General features: G+C 38.9%; 2 protein-coding genes across 2 annotated transcripts; one reads left to right on the top strand and one right to left on the bottom strand.

The window, feature by feature from the left end:
• Window positions 1-6,368: 6,368 nt before the first annotated feature.
• On the bottom strand, window positions 6,369-8,219 carry LOC134800098 (uncharacterized). The gene is made up of 5 exons (XM_063772573.1): window positions 7,991-8,219; window positions 7,646-7,707; window positions 7,180-7,262; window positions 6,840-6,907; window positions 6,369-6,565 (listed from the first exon to the last, which is right to left on the bottom strand). The coding sequence occupies exons 1-5, from the start codon at window positions 8,178-8,180 to the stop codon at window positions 6,483-6,485; spliced, it is 486 nt and encodes a 161-aa protein (XP_063628643.1). The 5' UTR covers window positions 8,181-8,219; the 3' UTR covers window positions 6,369-6,482.
• A 5,591-nt stretch (window positions 8,220-13,810) lies between these two features.
• On the top strand, window positions 13,811-21,396 carry LOC134800069 (gustatory receptor for sugar taste 43a-like). Its single transcript, XM_063772533.1, has 9 exons — window positions 13,811-13,890; window positions 14,606-14,802; window positions 15,422-15,572; window positions 16,494-16,631; window positions 17,177-17,293; window positions 17,973-18,158; window positions 18,773-18,885; window positions 20,019-20,177; window positions 21,320-21,396. Exons 1-9 carry the CDS (start codon window positions 13,878-13,880, stop codon window positions 21,386-21,388), a joined length of 1,143 nt encoding a protein of 380 aa, XP_063628603.1. The 5' UTR covers window positions 13,811-13,877; the 3' UTR covers window positions 21,389-21,396.
• Window positions 21,397-21,746: the final 350 nt, after the last annotated feature.

Raw genomic sequence — 21,746 nt, 5'->3', positions numbered from 1 at the left:
AATGGTCCAATACACTTCATGCTTAATATGGTACCTACTCTCCACAAGTACATATCCTCATCATTGGAAGATTTCACGGGTAAGACCGATCCCAAAGTCACGGTATTCTTTTCTTTCAGCTATAACAAAGCTGTTTGAGTCCATACTCCATGGCACGTTGTCGAAACAAGTGAAACCATTATTCCTGTGCAACACTCAGCATGGTTTCAGAGCGAAACGATCTGTGGAAACTAACCTGACCTTGGTTGACACCATCTCAGAGCATCTGGATGGTATCCTGGTAGACGTCCTGTATTATGATTTCAGAAAAGCCTTCAATCGTGTGGGTAACGATGTATTCCTAGACGCTATTTGCTTAACATTTTTGCCAGTTATCTGCGTGATCAACCGCAGTACGCAACGACCAGCATGGCCACTTCGTACCAGATCCGTACCATACTCGTTCTGGTGACAGCCAAGATTCAATCTTGGGGCCTTTCCTATTTGGAATAATGGTCAATGACCTGCCCTCGGTTATCCATAACGCTCGTTGTCTATTCTACGCCGACGATCTTAAATTGGTATATTGAGTTGAGAAAGAGGAGGATTGTAAGTTGCTGCAGGAGGATGTTTCATCTCTGTTCCAATGGAGTCGGGATAACAAAGTGACTTTCAATGCGGCTAAGTGTCAAGTGTGTAGTTTTAATCGAGCCCTATTTCCTACACATGCTTAATATTTTCTTGGATCTGAGCCAATAGACTCTTGGGTCAATAGGCTCTTGTAATAACAAGAGTCGTCTCAGTAAAGGATCTTGCGGTCATATTCGATACGCGGCTAACATTTCACGACCACATCAAAGCACTTGCCACTGTAGCTTCAGTAGATTAGGGTTTGTCACTCGCAACGTCAGAGAATTCCATGACCCTTGCCCCATAAAAGTTTTTTACAATGTTCTGGTCAGAAGCAAGCTGGAGGCGTCAGCATTAGCCTGGGTCCCTTACGAGTCAACGTACATTCTACTATTGGAAAAGGTCCAAAAGAATTTCCTTAGGATGTATTTAAAAAATATTTATTTTAGAAACCCAGGGCTTCATTTCTTTGGAGGTGAGGCGCAACTTAAGCCTACTACTTTTAGCTTGTTGGGCTTTTCGTGGAGACTCTGACTGCCTTGAACTAGTAGAGAGGCTTGTAAGACTTTTTGTGCCGGACATTAGAAATATAACCCTTAGGCTTCTCCTAGTGCATCTCCTGTAGACTCATGAGTGCGAGTTTATGGAGCTGCGGTGGATGGATTGGCAGTCGAGTGTATTTGGATGTTAATTTTAAATTAAAGTATGTAGTTTCTCAGTGTGTTGGTGATAAGACTGATGTAGTGCTGTGTAAACATTAAATAAATAAATAATACGAAATACGTCTTCAATCACGTAAATTGTGCTTGACAATCGCTACAAGCTAGGTGGTAAACATAAGTCGCGATTGTCAAGCCGGAGTATTTGTTAAGTCGGCTTGATCGTCTGCACAGCGCTTAAGACACGTAATTTTATATTGTTAATTATATTAATGGTGTTAATTTTCGTTAAATAAAGTTTTTTTATTGCGATTTCATAAGTTTGTTTCATTACCGTCCACTGATAAAATTACCATCCATGCCCATTTCATTACCAGCGCGTAGTTCATTACCACCAGTCTTATTAAATGAAAAGTAATAAGGTTACGAAGGTGCCTTTAGCATAAAAGTGTTAATAAATGAATCCACAATGCATGAAAACCCAAAAATTTACCATTTAAAAGAAAATTTACAATTCGAGAGAACATCACCGATTTGCACGAAATGAGAGAACGACCCATAAAACGACACCCATGACGACTTTTATGGCATAGTGCATGGCCGCCATTTTGGATTCCAAAATGGTCATCATTTTCAAAATTGGGGCCCCCTAAAACGTATAAAACGACATCCATGACGACTTTTATGACACAGTGCATGGCCGCCATTTCGGATTCCAAAATGGTCATTATTTTCGAAATCGGCACTCCCTAAAACCTATATATCGACACCCATCTCGACTTTTATGACAAAGTGTTTTGCTACCATCTGCATGCAAGACATTTCTATTATTTTTACGTACAAAAATGGCCCCCTGTCAACTTTCAATCGAGATTTAATCGATAATTTATTCGATTAATATTCAGATTAATTCAATTTCAATCTATGTTAGGTCGACTAAACTAATCGCGATTAAAATTTGAGAATTAACTTTTTTTATTCCATTAATTAGTCGAATAAACAGTTAATCGATTAATGCCCATCTCTGACCACGGCATTTTTACACTTTGAGAATATCTGAAAACAAATCAACACAAGGAGCCATTTTGCAAATCCAGTAACATACCAGTAACTTTGTTATTACTTTTGACAGCGCGTGTCATGTGTCAACACAGAGTCGACACAAAGTCGAAACATTGCAACTACTTTGTGACTGCAATATTTCTCAGCCTTAAACCATATTTATACATCATAATTAACAAGTTTCGTAGTATGTAAAGCGTTATTTCTGTTATTTAAGTATAGTATACGCATCGAAGTACTAAAAATGCTTCAAATAATATAGTTATGAACACAGGCACTGAGAAGTAAACAATTTCATTTCCGGCTAAACTAAAACAATGTGGTGGCGCGTTGATTATATTACACTTAGTTTATCAAATCACTCGAGCAGTTTAATTCCCCATAATAATTTAAGTCATATTGTAATATAAATGCAAACAATATATAATTACGTCTTGTAATCCGTTTTAGAGATGGCGTATTAATGTCACTTATTTTTATTTAAGTATTTTTCCATCTGACAGTTTCCATTTGACAGGAACAAAATGAACGAATGAACGAATGATTTTGGCATAAAGTAGTCGCAAACCCGAAACAATGTGTGCACACGGCGACCACACTTTATGTCACTTTGTGTCATGTGTCGACCCTTCCCCATTTCTGGTAACTGTGTCGACACGGCGACGACTCTGCGACTGGAATTGTGACCGAAACAGACGGTGTCGACACAAGATGTGTCAACACCGCGTCGTAACGGCGACTGGAAATGGTTGTATGGGACTGGTCATACACATTTTATAGTATACTTAACTCGTTCGCGTCTTTGCTGTAGACATTGCACAATTAAGGGAAACTAAAGCAAATTTTCATACTGAACCCTTAAAAGGCGCGAAACATTTTTAAAAATACATATTATGTGTATCAAATTAGAAAAGCGGGATATATAAAGCTGGTGGGATCCTTTTAATTTACCGAAACTTTTTTGACCAAATTTCGTTTCCCAACCAAATTTTACCAACTGCACGTTTGTCAACTCAATCTTTCCCATATAAACATTTTTCAAACTTAAAATCCGACTAATGATCACTTCCCAAACTGTTACTTTACAACTTTTATAAGACCAACTGTATTTTTTTCCAAATGTTTTACTTAGACTATAAATGTTCGCTCAAAATTTTTGTCAAATAAATCACTGGACAAAATATTTTCTCCAAAAATATCTTTACTTAAAAAATATTTGTTCAAATAAATGTATTGCAAAACCACTACTTGACAAATTATGTCTTATCCAAAAACCCTACAGTATTACCTATATTTTTACCTAGATAGGTTCGTTAGTTACCTTGTGTCCCTCAGAGCAGAAAATAGAAGCCCCGCGAAGCGGGGCTTCGTCGACCGGCTGCCGGGTCTCACTTGCTTTAAAAAAAGGGATTGTTATCGGAGCTCATTGAAAAAAAAACACTACAGGACTACCTATATTTTTACCTAGATAGGTTCGTTAGTTACCTTGTATTCCTCAGAGCAGAAAATAGAAAGTTTGTAAAAATAGAAAGCACGTTTTGTTTTGGTTTTTGTATTCTTTGGTAAGTACTCATTTGGAGTAATTAAAATTTGTTCAAATAAAAATTAGCAATTTCTTTTTTTGATAAGTGTTACATTTGTCATGTTTTGTTATGGGTTTTGTATTCTTTGGCAACTAATAATTATTTACAACTAGTAATTAAAATTTGGTAAAATGAATGTTGCCAAAGTAAGGAAATGTCAAAATATTTTTTTGCATATCATTCTCTTGGAATATATTTATATGCGACTTGTTTGGTTGGGAAATGATTAGTTGGCTTTTATGTTTTTGGGATAAATTGTTTGGGATATGAAAATCTGGCAAAAAAGTTTCGGTAATACATTAGTAACCCAAAGCTGGTCAAGCAGATCTTGTCAGTAGAAAAAGGCGGCAAATTTGAAAAATGTAGGCGCGAAGGGATCGTTCCATAGAAAATTTGAATTTAGAGCCTTTTTTTATTGACAAGATTTGCTTGACTAGCTATACATGACACAGAAACTGAAATAGTATGAAACGTATTCTTAAAACTTTTTTTTTCAACTTTTTAAATATAAATTAAAACTGGTAAAAAGAAAGAAGGCACGATTCGTTTGACCACTAAAAAAAGTGAAATACATACGCATGTTTGTGTAATAACCTAATTATGATTTGTTTACTAATTTTAAATTATAAATATGAATTATGTTATTTGCGACAGTTCGCAGTCGTAAGAGTTTTGTTCTTAAAAAGAGATCTAAAGAAGAGATCTTAAAAAACGAATGTCACGAAATAATAATCATTAATCAACATCATTTCTGAATACCTATTTACCGTCCTAAGTTTGTCATCTTTTGCAAGCACTTTTGGAAACCCCTCGATTTACAACCTCAATGGCTGGGTGTACGTGGTTTTAGAGTTAAAAACAGTATTTTGTGTCCAAAGATCTGTTATTTTAAGTGTGTGCTAGTCCTTGTATTTTGTACTTGTTATTTATATGAATAAAAATAATTAAAATGAGTTTACCGTGTTTATCTTACCCACAAACCTACTCTAGGTAATATTTATTGTAGTTTTAGTTTAAGACTTTTAAAATATGTATACAAAAGTTGTGTGTCATGGAATAATTGTTTCTTTAATATTGCCTTTGAAATTTTAGAATTGGTCACCGTAAGATCAGAGGGATGGGATACCTAAGTGTTAAGAGCCAACGGGAGTGGTCATTTCTCCATACAAACGTATTCCTCGTTTTCCTCCGTGGTTTTTGAAGCTATGGCAATGGTTTTTTCAACACAGATTAATATTGTCAATATCTGTGTCGGACCGTTTTGCTTTTTTTGATATTATTGTTTTTTAAGGCGCTAGAGCCCTTCAAAAATGGCCAAAATGGCCTAATTGACTATGCCGCAATGAGAGGCGTGGCATTCAAAACTGATATCAATTAGCCAAAAAAGCAAAACGGTCCGACACAGATAATTTCATAATCATTTGGATTTCCAAATTTGGTTACGATTGGTTAAGTTTTGGAGGAGGAAACAGAGGAGTACGAAACCTCGATTTTTGAGATTTTTACGCAGGATTTTTCGCCTTGTCCTTATCGCACTACTTTTAGGTGCCGCTTCCGTTAGCGAGACGGGTATATTTACCTAAAATATTTAAAACTCAGCTCCTGTTTCGTCTTAAGCACAAAACGTATTGTATTGGCCGGCCTCGAACCCACGACCTTAGCCTTGTGCACAATTCTGTTAAACCATTATAAATTGGCCGCTTTATACGCAACAAATATTCAAAATTGGAGGTCTAAGAAAGCTAACATGTTAAATTGTTAAAACTATATGAACTAGTTTTAAGGTTTTTGCTCTAACAATAGGGGATCGGACTTTTAGTTACTTATTTTTGCTTTGTTGTCCTTTCTGTAAACAGTGTAAACAAACAAGACGAAAGGAAACATGATTAAAATCAAGATAGAAGGATGTAGTGCTAAAGGACAATGAGTGAGTGCAAGTTATCCGAGGACGATGTCGAGGACAGTAGGGCGAGGTGGAGAAGGCTGAAGGTTAACTAGGAAAGCTGACCCCACCACCATGTGGGATAGATAGCTAGGAAGGGAGAGATCCTTTCTGTAAAAGAAGTTGTCTGTTTCGGAAGTTGACGACATTTTATCGTTGAGAAGAGTTTCCCAAATAGCGAAATTTAATACATGGAACAATTTTGAAAATTTCTCATATAAGTACACCTACCTATTTCTACGCGGATCGAATTTTTCCATTTAAACATAAGATAAAGTTTATTTTCCAAGTATTAGGCATGATACAATGCTATTACGAACGTCAAATAAAGCTACGCCGGCTCTCACCCTACACCTCTTTGGTCCGAGAAGATTAAAATCCCTCTTAAATTAAGATTTTTTTATTTGGGAAATTTAGTAAATTTCCCAACTAAAAAAATCCTTTGTTTCTTTTGGAAACTTTTCACACCTTACACGTCTATAGGTAATTTTATATGAGTATCAAAAACCAGTGAACAGGATAACAAAAATAGTTTATTCCTATAAAACTTGCTTGTCTATATACAATCACTAAAACAAAATTAAACAAACCGTTTGATTATTCGAAGGTCGCGCGTTGGTCACTATTCTAAGATTTCTCAGACATCTTAATTTCCATCTCCATGAGGCACTTGACGAATTGGTACGACCTCTCACACTTGCAGGTTTCCTCTGAAAAATTGATAGATATTTTTGACGTTAGTGAGTGCGTAATCCTGCCTAAGGGCTCAAACTGAGTATAACGACCAGGGGGGCTAGCCAAGATAACAATCGTACATGGACAAACGCCAAACGAAAAGTAATTTCTTATTTTCATACATGCTCAAATACCTTTGACGCTCGATGTAATGTAATGTTGCACGCCCCTGATACCCATTAGAGCAGCTTCAGCGCGCTCAGGGTCGAACTGGCCGTCAGCTAACTAGTAGCACCATTACGAACTTACGTCGGTCAGCACAAGTGACAGCCACCTCCTTGACGTTGCTCAGCGCTCTCACTCCCCTGATACCCATGTGAGCAGCTTCAGCACTCTCTGGGTCAAATTGCCCGTCAGCCAACTAGCAGCACTATTAGCAACTTACGTCGGTCAGCACAAGTGACAGCCACCTCCTTGACGTTGCTCAGCGCCCGCACTCCCCTGATACCCATGAGTGCAGCCTCAGCGCGTTCAGGGTCGAACTGGCCGTCAGCCAACTAGCAGCACCATCAGGAACTTACGTCGGTCAGCACAAGTGACAGCCACCTCCTTGACGTTGCTCAGCGCTCTAACTCCTCTGATACCCATAAGGGCAGCTTCAGCGCGTTCAGGGTCGAACTGCCCGTCAGCTGATGCCACGTCTACCATCTCCAGCACGCAACGCACGTAACACTAGAACAATAATATGTGAAATAAATCAACAATAGGTACCAAATAAAAATGAAATACGTGATAAAAATACGTCACTTAAACCTTATTATTTTTTTATTTATTTATTTATTTAATAATCAAGTATACAATACCACTTTACAGAGTAATCCAATGCGCGATATGTATTACATTGGCTTAATAGACATCAATACCTACCTAAAAGTAGGTATATTATAATGGAGGTGAAAATTTATTTTAATTTAGGGTCTGGGTGCGGCGTGACGCATTCGCCAATCAGTTTTAATTTCGTCTTTCCTTTTATGGACGGACGATAGTGCATCTTAGAAACCTTTAACGAATAATTTTTCGTTTTCAAAAAAAAAAATCGAGGAAATAAATTTTACCTTCGGTGTTCTGTCGGTTTCATCAGGAAAACTGCCGCTTTCATTTAGAGCCAGTAAATATGCTGAAAAAAAAAACGAAAACATTGAATAGGTGATGTAAAGTTTCACCCAAACTTTTCGGTTACCAAAAAAGACGTGACGTAGACGGTTTTTCTCCATATTGACCTTACACGTCAAGTGGGATGATCTTTTTTCACTTTAACCTTATGATGTCAGTCAAAAGTATTTCAAAACGTATACGTTTTGAAAAAATAACCCTATAGGGTTATTCTGAAAGAAAAAAAGATCCCCGCCCTTCTAACGTTTAACCATGGGTCCAAAAAATGTGTTATATTTCCATCTTACACATGTCAATCCTGAAGGTCTCATTACAATCGCTCAGCGCTCCCATGATGTTCATATCGCTCATATCATCTTGCGCTACGTCAGATTCTGCCTTCGCCTTTACATCTTTGCTCTCATTCTCCACACTCTGTACGAGAGACAGAGACAGCAACAACACTACGGTTGTCACCAATATCTGTGACTTCGACATTGTGACTTCTCGGCGAAGCCTGCTGGCTTGAGTGCTGTGGGTTTTTATGTAAGCAGAGGCATCGGAACGGCAGGGTTTGTAAACATTTCAAGGGACCTAGCCAAGATGACAAAGTATGGCATTTGCGATGACAACATGTTGCAATGTCATTATTCATGTCAAATTTGATGTTATGTTCTGTTCAAATCGGTGCAAAGTTAGTATTAGAGACGGGAGTCTAAGACCGTTCATTATAGCTTTAGAACATATTAGGTTGCCAATCCCTGTCAATTAGCAAATTATTATCATTGAAGCGCACTCATGCTAGTTATGGCCCTCATGCAACTACACTCCTGAACCAATACTAAAAACCGGACAAGTGCGAGTCGGACTCGCCCACCGAGGGTTCCGTACTTTTTTAGTATTTGTTGTTATAGCGGCAACAGAAATACATCACCTGTGAAAATTTCAACTGCCTAGCTATCACGGTTCATGAGATACAGCCTGGTGACAGACGGACGGACGGACAGCGGAGTCTTAGTAATAGGGTCCCGTTTTTACCCTTTGGGTACGGAACCCTAAAAATGGATGAAAAAACAACAACCATTTTGTTTGAAAAACTCCTAGAGTCCTTGCGTAAAGGGAAGAGTCGTGAAATGTATGGGCTCCGTTACATTCCACGACACTTCTCTTTCCGCACAGACTCAGACTCTACTCGCCCTAATTTCAGGTTACGTCTGTAGGCCAAGCACATGATTGGCGCGACAGTATCTCGCAGAAAAGATGGACGGGTAGTCTATCTCGCCGCGAGATATCAGAATCATGTGCTAGCCCGGCGGGGGGCTACCATATAGGGTTGAGTAAACCCTATACTCCCTATAGAGTTGAAACATGCTATAGCAAGTAGATTCGAGCATCGAATGTAAAGTCAAGTTAATGACCTGTCAATTTAAAATGTAAATACTTAAGTAATAATTTAACTTTGTAGTGGTAGGGTTGTAATTGATATAAAAATAGTTCATTTTAATAATTTAGTTTTACTTTTTAATCCAGCTTTACCATTAATAATAACTCAATGGTAGATCACTTAGATAACGCTATCATTTCAGCTCAGTCTCTAGAAATATTCCACTCTGTATACGTGGACGAAGTCGCGGGCATATCCTATTCATTCATAATTCTCTATCAACTTGCTAATACCCATGGTCATGACCATGATTGGAACCATTACAACTAACCACTATACTCTGGACCGATGGTATATTGTGTTCTGCTAATAATTGGCCATTAAGTGTGTGATGATCATAATTGAGATTTAAAAGGGTTCATTTTCGTAATGGCAGATGTTATGTAACGCGCTCAGGGTTTCCCAAAGTGGGATACGGGAAATCAAGGGTTTAAAAGGTGATAAAGTAAGTTTTCAAAGAAATGTCTTGAGAAGTACGACCAATGGATAACTTAATAGCGGTACGGGATGAAACTATATGCTAAAGGATAATGTCATAGGGACCTAATAAAAAACTGCTCCAAAATAACTTAGCAGTTCAGTAGATACCATAAGTAGATAGGGTAGACCGAGGCGATTCGGATCACTGGGGAAATCGGATCAAAATAAGCATTTCTGTAAAATTTTAAAGATCGCGATTAGTTACAGCCAGTCAATCAGCGTCCCGCGTTAGCTCTGTTCCTAACGCATGTCTCCACACAGTTACTGCCATTGGAAAAGACTCACGCGTCGGTCACGGTGACACTTCCCGATGAGTCGCTCGTACAGGTGTATTGTGATTTTACCGCCGATGTAAAAAATGTGCAAATACAGTCCGTGATAAAAGTAAATGCAAAAGGCTAAAGGTTTGTAATTGTTGTTACTTATTGTTAATGGCGCATAGTGTTTCCTGGTTTGATTTTGTTTTTATTGTATTTAAAGGTATATTTCCGTTACGCGAAAATAATTCAAACATATGATATGGGGTTATTCGGATCATCTGATTGGGGGCGATTAGGATCACATTATAAAACAAGGTTTTTGGCCGTTTTTATTGGCTTATTTTATGTTCGCATGTTTTAGATGGTGCGTACGCGTATAAAAAGAGGAGGTATCAGGGGGAATGGTCGGGAGAAAATATGACTACAGCTGCTAATAAGGTATTAACGAAACCGCTGTCCCTACGTAGAGTCTTTTGTTACCAACAACTAATTTTCTCATATGGGGTGAATAGGATATGTGTGATTTCTCATGTTTTGGTTTGCAAAAGTTTACAGTTTTTGTTTATTTTCATTTAAGTTATTCGATTTTGTTGCTAAATGGCCATTAGCATGTTTTGGATTTATTGTTAAAATATATAGTAGCATATAGGAGTGATATTATGTTGCGCTTTCTGTAGGTGGCGTGATAAAAAATTGAACTAGAAAGGAGGAATAAAAATAATGCTCAAATGCAACATTAAAGATACCAATGATAGTTGATCTCAATTATTTGACCTTTGTGATTCTTAATCATATGATTAACATTGTTAACCATTATTAATTAAGATTTTATGACAGAGTTTTTTTGATCCGTTTTACCCCTTAAAATGGGGCGAATCGGATTTTTTAAGAGGTTTTGTATTTTATTTTTCATAAATCATATTTAAGTTTGATTTTATGTCTGAACTTTGAATTCTGTTCATTAATAAATAATTTATCCAACTGAATATTAATAAAAACAGTAGCACCTTAAAAATTGTATTTATTGACCGTCAAACAAAAAATGACCCGATTCGCCTCGGTCTACCCTACCTACCCAAAATATGGCGCTTTCGGGCATGATCTCACAAACAAAAATTAGGCTCATACACCATTATACTTAACTTTAAAGAACAGAAGTAACTAAACCTTTGTTTTTCTACGTATGTATGACCCACAAAGTTAAAGTGGAGCTATGTTAATCAAAACAACGTGACATCACGCATAACTAAAACAATAATGTCAATAATACAATCATCCACCCCCTGGATACAATCCAATGTTTCAATTTTCAATTCGAATCGAATTTCCGATGGACGATAGGTACTAGTGATGCGCTGTTGCCAATGTTCCCAGCGCCGGTAATATTCCCACGGGAAATATTTCACCAAAGTGTTAATCTTTTGTTGCCAGTAAACAAAATGACAAATTAAAATTAAGTATTTTGATTAAACTACCAACTATACGGCTGTAGTACTACTATAGGTAGGAGGAGAAGTGAATATTAGATGCTAATCGCAGACTTTCTCTCGTAATCGGATTTTATTAGTAATTTAACCTTTTCGACGCCATGTCTGCCATGCCACAAAAGCTGTCACTCGGACGCCACGTCACCCAAGTGTCATAACTGAAATTGAACTTTATGCATATGCACGTAGGTCTATGTTGCTCTGTGGTCTGTGACCGATTAATCGGTCTTTGGCGTTGAACCTACGGTGCGGATATATCGGTCATTGGCGTCCAAAAGGTTAAATGTGTACCTATTGTAAATTATTTCATGAGTGCTAATAAAAGTAAATCACAACATTATTCGTTTTCAAAACTCAATAAGGCATTATAATAAAATTTGTAAAAGCAATAAATGCAACTTTTGTGAATTTTGTTTATATCATACATATATAAATTTAAATAAATTGTGTTGCTTTTTGAACAAGAAAATATTGTCAGCGACGATGTACCTACCTACCACTAGTCGTTATTAGGCCAGTACTTAAACATTCGTCAAAAGCCCCTTTAAAGACAAAGCCTACGAATTATTATAGGCTCGGTGCGGTTCGTCATTTGTTTCCTTTGCCCGAGTCAACAAACAATGAAAATTTTCCTTCCGGAAATAGGTATAGGTTATATAACCTACCTGTATAAGCACTAGGTACAACTAGATGAGACAGGGTTTTTTTATTTATAAATGAAAAGATGTATGAAGAAGCGCTGGTGGCCTAGCGGTAAGAGCATGCGAGTTCAATCCGGAGGTTGCGGGTTCAAACCCCGGTTCGTACCAATGATTTTTTCGAAACTTATGTACGAAATATCATTTGATATTTTACCCTTGCTTTTCGGTGAAGGAAAACATCGTGAGGAAACCGGACTAATCCCAATAAGGCCTAGTTTCCCCTCTGGGTTGGAAGGTCAGATGGCAGTCGCTTTCGTAAAAAACTAGTGCCTACGTCAATTCTTGGGATTAGTTGTCAAGCGGACCCCAGGCTCCCATGAGCCGTGGCAAAAATGCCGGGATAACGCGAGGAATAAGAATGAAAAGATGCATCCTGAGCCACACACTTTTAACAAAAACCAAACGCCATACGCCAAACGACCAGTCGGACGCCCGATACTTCGTTTTAAGGATTCCTGCAAGCGAGACATGTTGTCCTTTGGCATCAACCCGAACACCTGGGAAACGGAAGCCCTCAAAAGAGCGGAATAGCGTAAACTTTTACATGATGGCATTGCGAAGCATGACGAAGTCTAGCTCGATGATTTAAAGCAGAAAAGACTTCAGGCTTCACAGGAACCATCAACAGATTCGCGTTTCACCTGCGATCTTTGTGGCAGGAAGTGCCGTGCTGCGATTGGACTTTACAGCCACAGGAAAAGATGTGCCGCGTCTCCGATCTCCGACGGCGCACAGACCTCTTCTTCTTAATAAACTGTCGCTGCAACAATCATCGGTCAAGATGCTGTGGCCAATGATGATGATGCTGTTGAGCCTAAATTAATAAGAAAGGAAGTTTGAAAAAACTTGGAGCTCTCGGAAATATTTTATAGGAAATTAAGGAAAATTGCGTTAAGTATAATTAATTGATATCTATAGGTACAATACCTAACATATGAGAAGTTTCAGAAAATTTTCAATGTGACAATTACGCAAATTTGTAAACTTTCCGACATTAGTCATTACATCAGTCCCAAATAAATAGGATAAACAAATTAAATAATGAAGGTGTTTCTTGAAAGCGTACCTAATTACCATACATTGCAAAGATGAGACATATCTAGTTTCTCTAATTTCGTGAAACTAGCACCGTTGGTTTAAATCGGTAAGACAGACCGCTCGTGGCTGACTAGGCTTGATCACGTGTTTGGGTTGATCTATCTATTTAAATGAATATTGTTTTGTACGTAGTTTATTTTACTAATACTATTAATTTAATACTTTGTTACTACAATGCTACTCATATACAAATAGACTATAATATTTATAATCTGCTGAAACAGGTACCTACTATGAAAACCAAACAGTATACGTAGGTACATAGTTCTCTAGAAATGAAAAAACGTAATAATCATGGTGAGTGCTATATAATATATCTATGTATAGATGAATATTTTCTTCGATAATAGATAACTAATGCTTTTCTTTGTTGCTATGAAGATAAATAATAAATAAATACCTCGAAAACCGAAATTCGTAAATTGCGGGGATCTCTCTCTTTTATTCCAATAAAGGCGTAGAGTGAAGGAGAAAGATGTCCGCATTTCGCGAATTTCGATTAGGTAGGTTCTTGTTCTTTCCTCACTCTCACTGAGCGTAAGGTTTACTAATGTGTTTAAATGTAATCAGTGGAAGAAGTGTTGTACGCGGAAGGTGCGCTGGCCCTGCTGCTGCGGCTCTGTTGCTGCGCAAGAGTTGCGCCGCTGCGATTGAGCCGCGCACCTATACACAGCGGCTGGCGCTTCGAAACATGCGCGTCGCTTGCGTCGCTGCAGGCCTGCGGGATGACATTGCTCAGTTCGTATTAATAAGTGTATTATTACTGCTTTTAATATAGATGAAGGGCAGCGGATGAGAACGACTAAAGGATGACTCACGTTAGACTGGGCTGTGTCCGGCCGGAACTTCCGGCGCATCGTTTTTACAAGCTTTTATTTAGTTTCACCTGTCCCGTTGTCTGTCAGTCGGTCTGTAATCAAATCTTGCAAGTTAAATTTGATCCACTTTCCGGTTTCCGATTGAGCTGAAATTTTGCATGCATGTATAAATCGGAGGACAATGGAATATTATGGTACCATCGAGCTGATCTGATGATGGAGACAGGAGGTGGCCATAGGAACTCTGTGATGAAACAACGCAACCTAATTGTGTTAGGGGTTTTTAGAATTGTCTCGATGAGTATTAGTTGTCTGTCGTAAGAAAAGTACAGTCAGCGATAAAAGCTTGTACCAAAAATGAATTTTTTGCCAAAAACTTATTTATGGTAAACATCACGTGATCGCCTGTCATGTCATAGAAAAGTAAGCGCCGGAAGCTCCGGCCCGACACGGCCCGGTCTGGCTAAGAATAGCCCATAAAAAACTCCTTAGTTTCCTTTTCATTAGCGTACCTAAACATCCCAATATTCGACACCTTGCTGTTAACTTTATTGTAATTACATTATTTTTGAATATGTCGATTATTGGAGCTGTGTCGGGCACTGGAGCCTCTACGTTATATATTATTGTTTCAGATGCGGCAATTATAACTGGTATAGTCCTTGACTTTTGCCAAGAGCCAGAAAAGCGTCTCCGAGTCGGCGCCACTTTTTTGAAGGCGGTCATATGGCTTACTGAGGTAGCGTTGGTTATGGGCATTGCGAGCCTCGCCGTGTACGCAGGGCCGGCCCAGATGGAGTGCTTGAAGAGAGTACTGAAGCAGTTACAAAAGGTACAACAATTTTAGAAATCCATTTTAACCGTAAGTTAATAACCACCACCGAGGGTTCCGTACTTTTTAGTATTTGTTGTTATAATAGCGGCAACAGAAAATACATCATCTGTGAAAATTTCAGCTGTCTAGGCCGGCTATACCTATATCACGGTTCATGAGATACAGCCTGCATGATAACAGACAGCGAGACGGACAGTGGAGTCTTAGTAATAGGGTCCCGTTTTTACCCTTTGGGTACGGAACCCTAAAAATATATGCTACGGGGTTTAGGGTAGTGATGCGCCGCTGGAAATTTCCCGTTCCCGTAAATATTCCCGTTGCGTAAATTACCGGGAAAATTACTTATTTCGTTGGTAGTCGGCATGGAATTGCAATCGATTTGGGAGCGTTTGCGACGGAACACGTTTTAAATATTGTCATGGTAAAACCTGTAGGTGTTTCTGTTTGTAGGAGTAACAATATTTGAATTGAAAAGTTTGAAGAAACACCGGGGGTAATCTTACAGGTAATATTTAAAAATTATAGGTAATATTATAAAATTTCATACACAATGAACTAATTTTAAGGCAAGCCGTAATATAATAATATAATGTATAAGTTTTCAAATCATTTGCAGATCAAATCGGACCTGAATCTAAACAATCCATTCGCTAAAACTGAAAAAATAAAAAGTATCATAATGGTTATATTGCTGATGTGGGTAGTCTTCGTTATGATTATGGATGTTGTATTTTATTATCCACAAAGTTTAGAAGATGGCACGATTAGTAAGTATCATATTTATAAAAAAAAATTAAGACATTCACTTATAATATCCAAGAAAAACCATCGGCCACACTGTTAACTGTACCTACATCGATGGACCTGTCCACCGATGTACAGTACAGTTAGGAGTGTTGCTGTTTGTACCTGTACCTTACTTGCTATACAGTATGTAAATGAACGAAAATCATTTACTCAAAGCCGTTAATGATTAGGTCATACTGAGCAACTTTTACTATGGAACTAACCCCCAACTGAAATCACGAAATAAAATTTGGCTGTTCCATACATTTTGCTGGACTGGCGTTGAAATTTCCTATGGGAGAGTCTATTTTTTGCGATTTGCTATATTTATACCTACAATAGATGGAGAAAGTGATTAAGTGAAAACGAAAATAACGCCTAAACCGGGGCAGGTACAAACTTTGTTAGTCATTTCTTCCGGGACGATTATTATATTATGTCAATTATGTTGCTCTGCCAACGTCAACTGTTGACCTGTTCCTGTTCCTGGATTGTGGAACACGTTTCATCTAAGGACGTAGAAAAACAAATATTTTAGTCATTTAAGAATTTTTATATCACAAACTAGAAGCTATCTTGAAGAAGGTATGGAAACTTAGTGGAATACGTCAGCTGCGAGTCAGGTATATTGCGCCTGATATACTTTTGGCACAGATATAAAATGTTTGTCAGCATGCCACTGCAAGCTTACAATATACAGACACTAGCTACCCGCCTGGCTTCGCACGGGTTAACAAATTATACACTTAAACTTTTCTCAAGAATCACTCTGTTGACAGGTGAAAACCGCATGAAAATCCGTTCAGTAGTTTTTGAGTTCATCACGAACAAACCAACACAAAACAGACACGCGGCGAGGGACTTTGTTTTATAAGGCGTAGTGATAGTGATATTTCTTGCAGCTATATTGTGCCTGCATCTGTCATTTTACGTGGCACACTTGTTGTGGTGGCTGGCGGTCCTGCGCTGGGCTCTCACAGTTGAGACCGTGCATGGTGCAGCTGCAGCTATCAACCATCGCTTGCAATCGCTTCGTCTTCGTAAGTATATACTTATTGTGAAAAGATTTTAAGTACCTAAGTATGTCTCTTTCTGGTCGGTCCCTCATGTCTGAGAATCGTGGTCAGTATCAGGGTTGCATCTGGGTTGCATCTGGAGCGGGTAATCTGCCTCCACCGGTTTCTGTCCAACGCGTCTTTAACGACCGTTTAGAAAGCAGAGGATGACGAGTCTTTAACTAGTACTATGTAGTATGTACCTAGTAACAAACTAATGCCAGCTTGGTTCAAGTAAAAATCGTTAATACATTCAGTGCCAACGCGAGCTACGCGCTACGAGCGTAGCCGATAACTTGGGAAAAGCCTTAATTATGTAGGAAAAAGCGCATACGAACAGAAAACCCGCCTAGCGGGTCGCTGGCAGTGAATGTGTTAAAGGCCTTACCCTCTCCCCTCTTACTACTCCGATCATTCCACCCCCATTTCAGGGTTTAGGGAATGATTCTCCGTATAAAAAATATAATCTAAACTAAATTTCTGCCCGATTATGTTATGTACAATTGTTTTTCTTGTTTCCGGATGGCAAGCTACCATGAAGCCAGCGCCGATGACGCTGGAAGAGTTCCTGAGCAAACCACGCTCCATCAGCACTCTACTACACTGCATTACGGGTCCAGCCTTGACAGCGAAGACGACTGAATTGGGTTTACATTTTAAGCTAAAATCGTACTCTATACTCATCGTCATCATTTTAGCCTCCAGTCGCCCACTGCTAGCATAGGCCTCTCTTCGTGTACGCCACTTATCCCGGTCCTGGGCTAGTTCATCCAAAAGTGCCCCGCGATTTTTTGAACCTCATCCACCCAACGAGCCAAGACGCCAGGCGCTTCTTTCATCCGAAAGCGGCCATTAATCCGTCAACATTTGATCCACCTGCCATCACTCTGCCTGGCAACATGTCCCGCCCAACTCCATTTAAGCTTGGTAAAGACGTCACCCACATCTCGCAGCTTGGCATTCCTCTCTCGGTCTTGAAGTTTGATGCCGAGCATGGCGCCCTCCATGGCTCGCTATTCTATATACTAACTTATAATTTATATTCCATCCCTTTAACTTAATGTATGAATCCCGGGATAAAAAATGCCTATTTCCTAATATTTATTTAGGACGAGGGACTGCTCCCGGGACTGACATTGTATAGTGAGTCCCGGGTATTCCCGTTTCCGTGACTGATTTTGTATAGAAGATCAGGGCCCGAGCGCATACCCTACTTAGGACGAGTTTTCATGACATGAAGATGATTCTGATAGGTACCCTACCAACGAGAACTTAATTCGAGCCCACTTGTTGCATACCTAAATTAATATATATTATAATTTCCAGGAATGCCAAACTTTACTTACCCAGCGCAACTGAAAACCCAGATTCGGCGTCTCGCTCTCTCACACGAGCGTATTGGCGACATCATGAGACAGATGAACGAAACCAACGGCTTATTGCTCATGATCATACTCATGACCACTTTCATGAAACTGGTTGTGACGCCATACTACATGTTGATATATGCACGTACGTATTTAATTTACCGCTTTAGGCCCACTTGCACCAACCCGGGGTTAAGCGGTTAAACCGTTAACTCAGTGTCAAATTGTACTGGTAACCATGGTAACTCCAGGTTTAACCGGTTAACCCCGAGTTAGTGGAATGGTGCAAGTGGGCTTTTGGGTGATAAATAACGCACTTATCGACGGTCAACTGCTAGAATTCATCATCATCCTCGTGTTATCCTGGCTTTTTTCCACGGCTCATGGAAGCCTGGGGTCCGCTTGGCAACTAGTTTGTACGAAAGGGCTGCCATAATATCTGACCTTCCAACCCAGAGGCGAAACCAGACCAGAGGGGGGGTCGTAGAATCTTTATTGCTAAAATGAAGTATTTGAACATATACAAACTCGGCGGTCTTATAATCACGAGTAGGTAGTAGGTATACCTATCCTACCATATGAGAATGAATGTAGAGAATGACTTATTGCGTGAAGTAAAGATTAACTATTTTAACTAAATAACACATTTCATATTTCGAGCTCAATACTTTATACGTCTCATCGGGATTTTTTCCCGGGAAATATTGGGATATTCCCGGTATCTTTCACAAAATTATAATTCCCTATTTGTCGGCACAGTTGATGGCGAGAGAAACGTGGTGTTCGATGTGATGCTGTCTCTGAACTGGAGTCTCGCCATCCTGGCTATCCTGGTACTGACCATAGAGCCGTGCCACAGGGTGCATTCACAGGTATACTGCTTATTATACTTGATCAAGCAAATCTTGTCAGTGGCAAAAGGCGGCAAATTTGAAAAATCGCGGGTTAGCAACACTGATTTCGAATAATTCCAAAATCGCGTGTCATCTGTGGAATGTGGATCGTGAATGACAGCCATCTTGTTTGTTTACATTCTGAATCGTTGCTATTTCAAAAGAAATTTCAGCTGTCTGTCAGCATTAAATACCAATGTAATAAATAAGATTGTACATGACAAAGTCAAGGTGCCTACAATGTACAATCATGCTCGTTGATCGTAAATATTTGTAAAATTTGAGGTTATGATAATTACATACATGGTTTGTTTCGATGTACATTGCTGCTTTTCTTAGAGCCAATATTGCTCTTTGAGTGTTGCCCTACTTCACTTTGCTGTACATTGCTACTGACATACTTTGCTTGACAGACTTTATATCCTCCTAAGGCCCAAGGTCCTACCTATAGTACTTATTCAGTTCGATGAAATTTAAATCATATTCAATTGGAACAGAGTCGCATTTGTTTTGTTTCGTTCAATTTTAAATAAAACCAAAATCAACTCTATTCCCTGCACTAAAGGTTAAAATTTCAGTGGCAAATTGTAGGTTTTTTATTTGTTTGGCTGGGCCTTAAGGAGGTACATCTCGGGCAAAATGTTAGAGTCAGACCAAGAATAGTCTGCAGCGGATTTGATAGCCCACGCAGTGCACGTGTTATTTTAAACGTCAAACTTCTATGAAATTATGACGTATAAATGACACTTGCACTGCGTGGGCTATCAAATCCGCTGCAGACTTTTCTTGGTCCGACTCTATGTTAGTAAATTTTGTAAAGTATAGTAAAGATGGCGCCATACTTTTGGCCTATACTCGGGCAGATGGCGACACTGTTTGATATTTAACAATTTTAGCACATATCACTGAAAGAACAAGGATCAAAGTCAAATGGCGTTCAAAATTTTTAATCCTGTGTCGAAAGATGACAGTAATTTACTGTGAATACAAAATTTACTTTGACAATGCGCATCTATACTAAATTCTCTTTGATATGATATTAGCAAGTAAAAAAAATCAGCAACATGTTTGTTCAGAAATTCTACATTGTGTAACCCACTTTTCATATTCAGAGAGAGCGCACCGAGGTCCTACTGAGACAGCTGACACACGTGGCTCCAAGTGGGCAGCTAAATAAGGAAGTGGAGCAGTTCACTAAGCTGGTTGTGCTGAACAAGCCCAGGTTCACGCCGCTTGGAATCTACACCCTGGATCGGCCGCTTATGGCGATGGTATGTTTTTTAGGGTTCCGTACCCAAAGGGTAAAACGGGACCCTATTACTAAGACTTCGCTGTCCGTCCGTCCGTCCGTCTGTCCGTCCGTCCGTCCGTCTGTCACCAGGCTGTATCTCACGAACCGTGATAGCTAGACAGTTGAAATTTTCACAGATGATGTATGTATTTCTGTTGCCGCTATAACAACAAATACTAAAAACAGAATAAATTAAAGATTTAAGTGGGGCTCCTATACAACAAACGTGATTTTTGACCGAAGTTAAGCAACGTCGGGCGGGGTCAGTACTTGGATGGGTGACCGTTTTTTGCATTATGGTACGGAACCCTTCGTGCGCGAGTCCGACTTGCACTTGCCCGGTTTTTCTTTACACACTACTTACACTGTGTAAAAAGTAACAGTGAACCGACGCCTTTGATGTTTGCGTAAATGCTGACACCGCACAAGAACACAGTAGAGTTGTCACTGACACTTCAAATAAGACACGCTAGTCCTGTAAGTAGTACCGAGCTACTAACAATGGCGATGTATGCAGCTCGGGTGCGCGCGGCCCACCCCTCGCCCCTCGCACCCTGCACGATTGCCCTGTCTAGACGGCTTCGCTTCGTCGAATGACTGTATTGTTTTATAGACTGTGCTACTTACATAATAACATAATGGGCTGGTTTTTTAATAGTACCTACTTATAGAAATGGCACCAATCAAGCGCCATTTAAAAGAAAATTTGGAGTATTTTTAATATTTCACCGATACATCATCTTAGTTACGTGAGTTTGTTTTTTACAAGCATTAATTTAATTAGTAAAGTTTGTTAGTGTGGGTCAAATCTTGGAAGCTAAATTTGACCCAATTTCCGATTGAGCTGAAAATTTGCATACCTACCTACTTATGTATATCGGTGACAATGCAATATTATGGTACCATCCAGCTGATCTGATGATGGAGACAGGAGGTGGCCATAGGAACTCTGTGATGAAACAACACGACCTAATTGTGTTTGGGCTTTTAGTATTAATTGCTTGTGGAAGAAAAGTACAGTCAGCGATAAAAGCTTCTACCAATAATGACATTTTTGCCAAATACTTATTCGACATTTCACCGATATCCTGGTTACATGAGTTTGTTTTTTATTTATTTCAGATGCTGAGCGGTATAACAACGTATTTAGTCATCATCATACAGTTTCAAAAGCTCTCCCACAAACTTTAAAATACGACTAGAGTTAGACCATGATAAGTCTGCAACAATTATGAAAGCACACGCAGTGCAAGCAAGTGCAACGGTTATTTTAAACGTCAAACTTCTATGAAATTATGATTATATAACCCTTGAACTGCGTATGCTATCAAAATCGTTGCAGACTTTTCTTGGTCCAACTCTAACAAGATTTAGTTTAATACATGAGATAATTGCAAAAAAATACTTTTTGTTTAAATTCCTTTTTTTACTATAAAACTATAAAATAACATACATAGTGTTACAATAAAATAATAAATGGCATCATAAGTAAAATTATAAGTATATTATAATATTTGCAAAGCACTTGCGGTGATAAAATATTTCTTTT

The sequence above is a fragment of the Cydia splendana genome, chromosome 19 (assembly GCF_910591565.1).
Source record: "Cydia splendana chromosome 19, ilCydSple1.2, whole genome shotgun sequence".
Classification (NCBI taxonomy): Eukaryota; Metazoa; Arthropoda; class Insecta; order Lepidoptera; family Tortricidae; genus Cydia; species Cydia splendana.
This window is presented reverse-complemented; position numbering and strand designations above follow the sequence as displayed.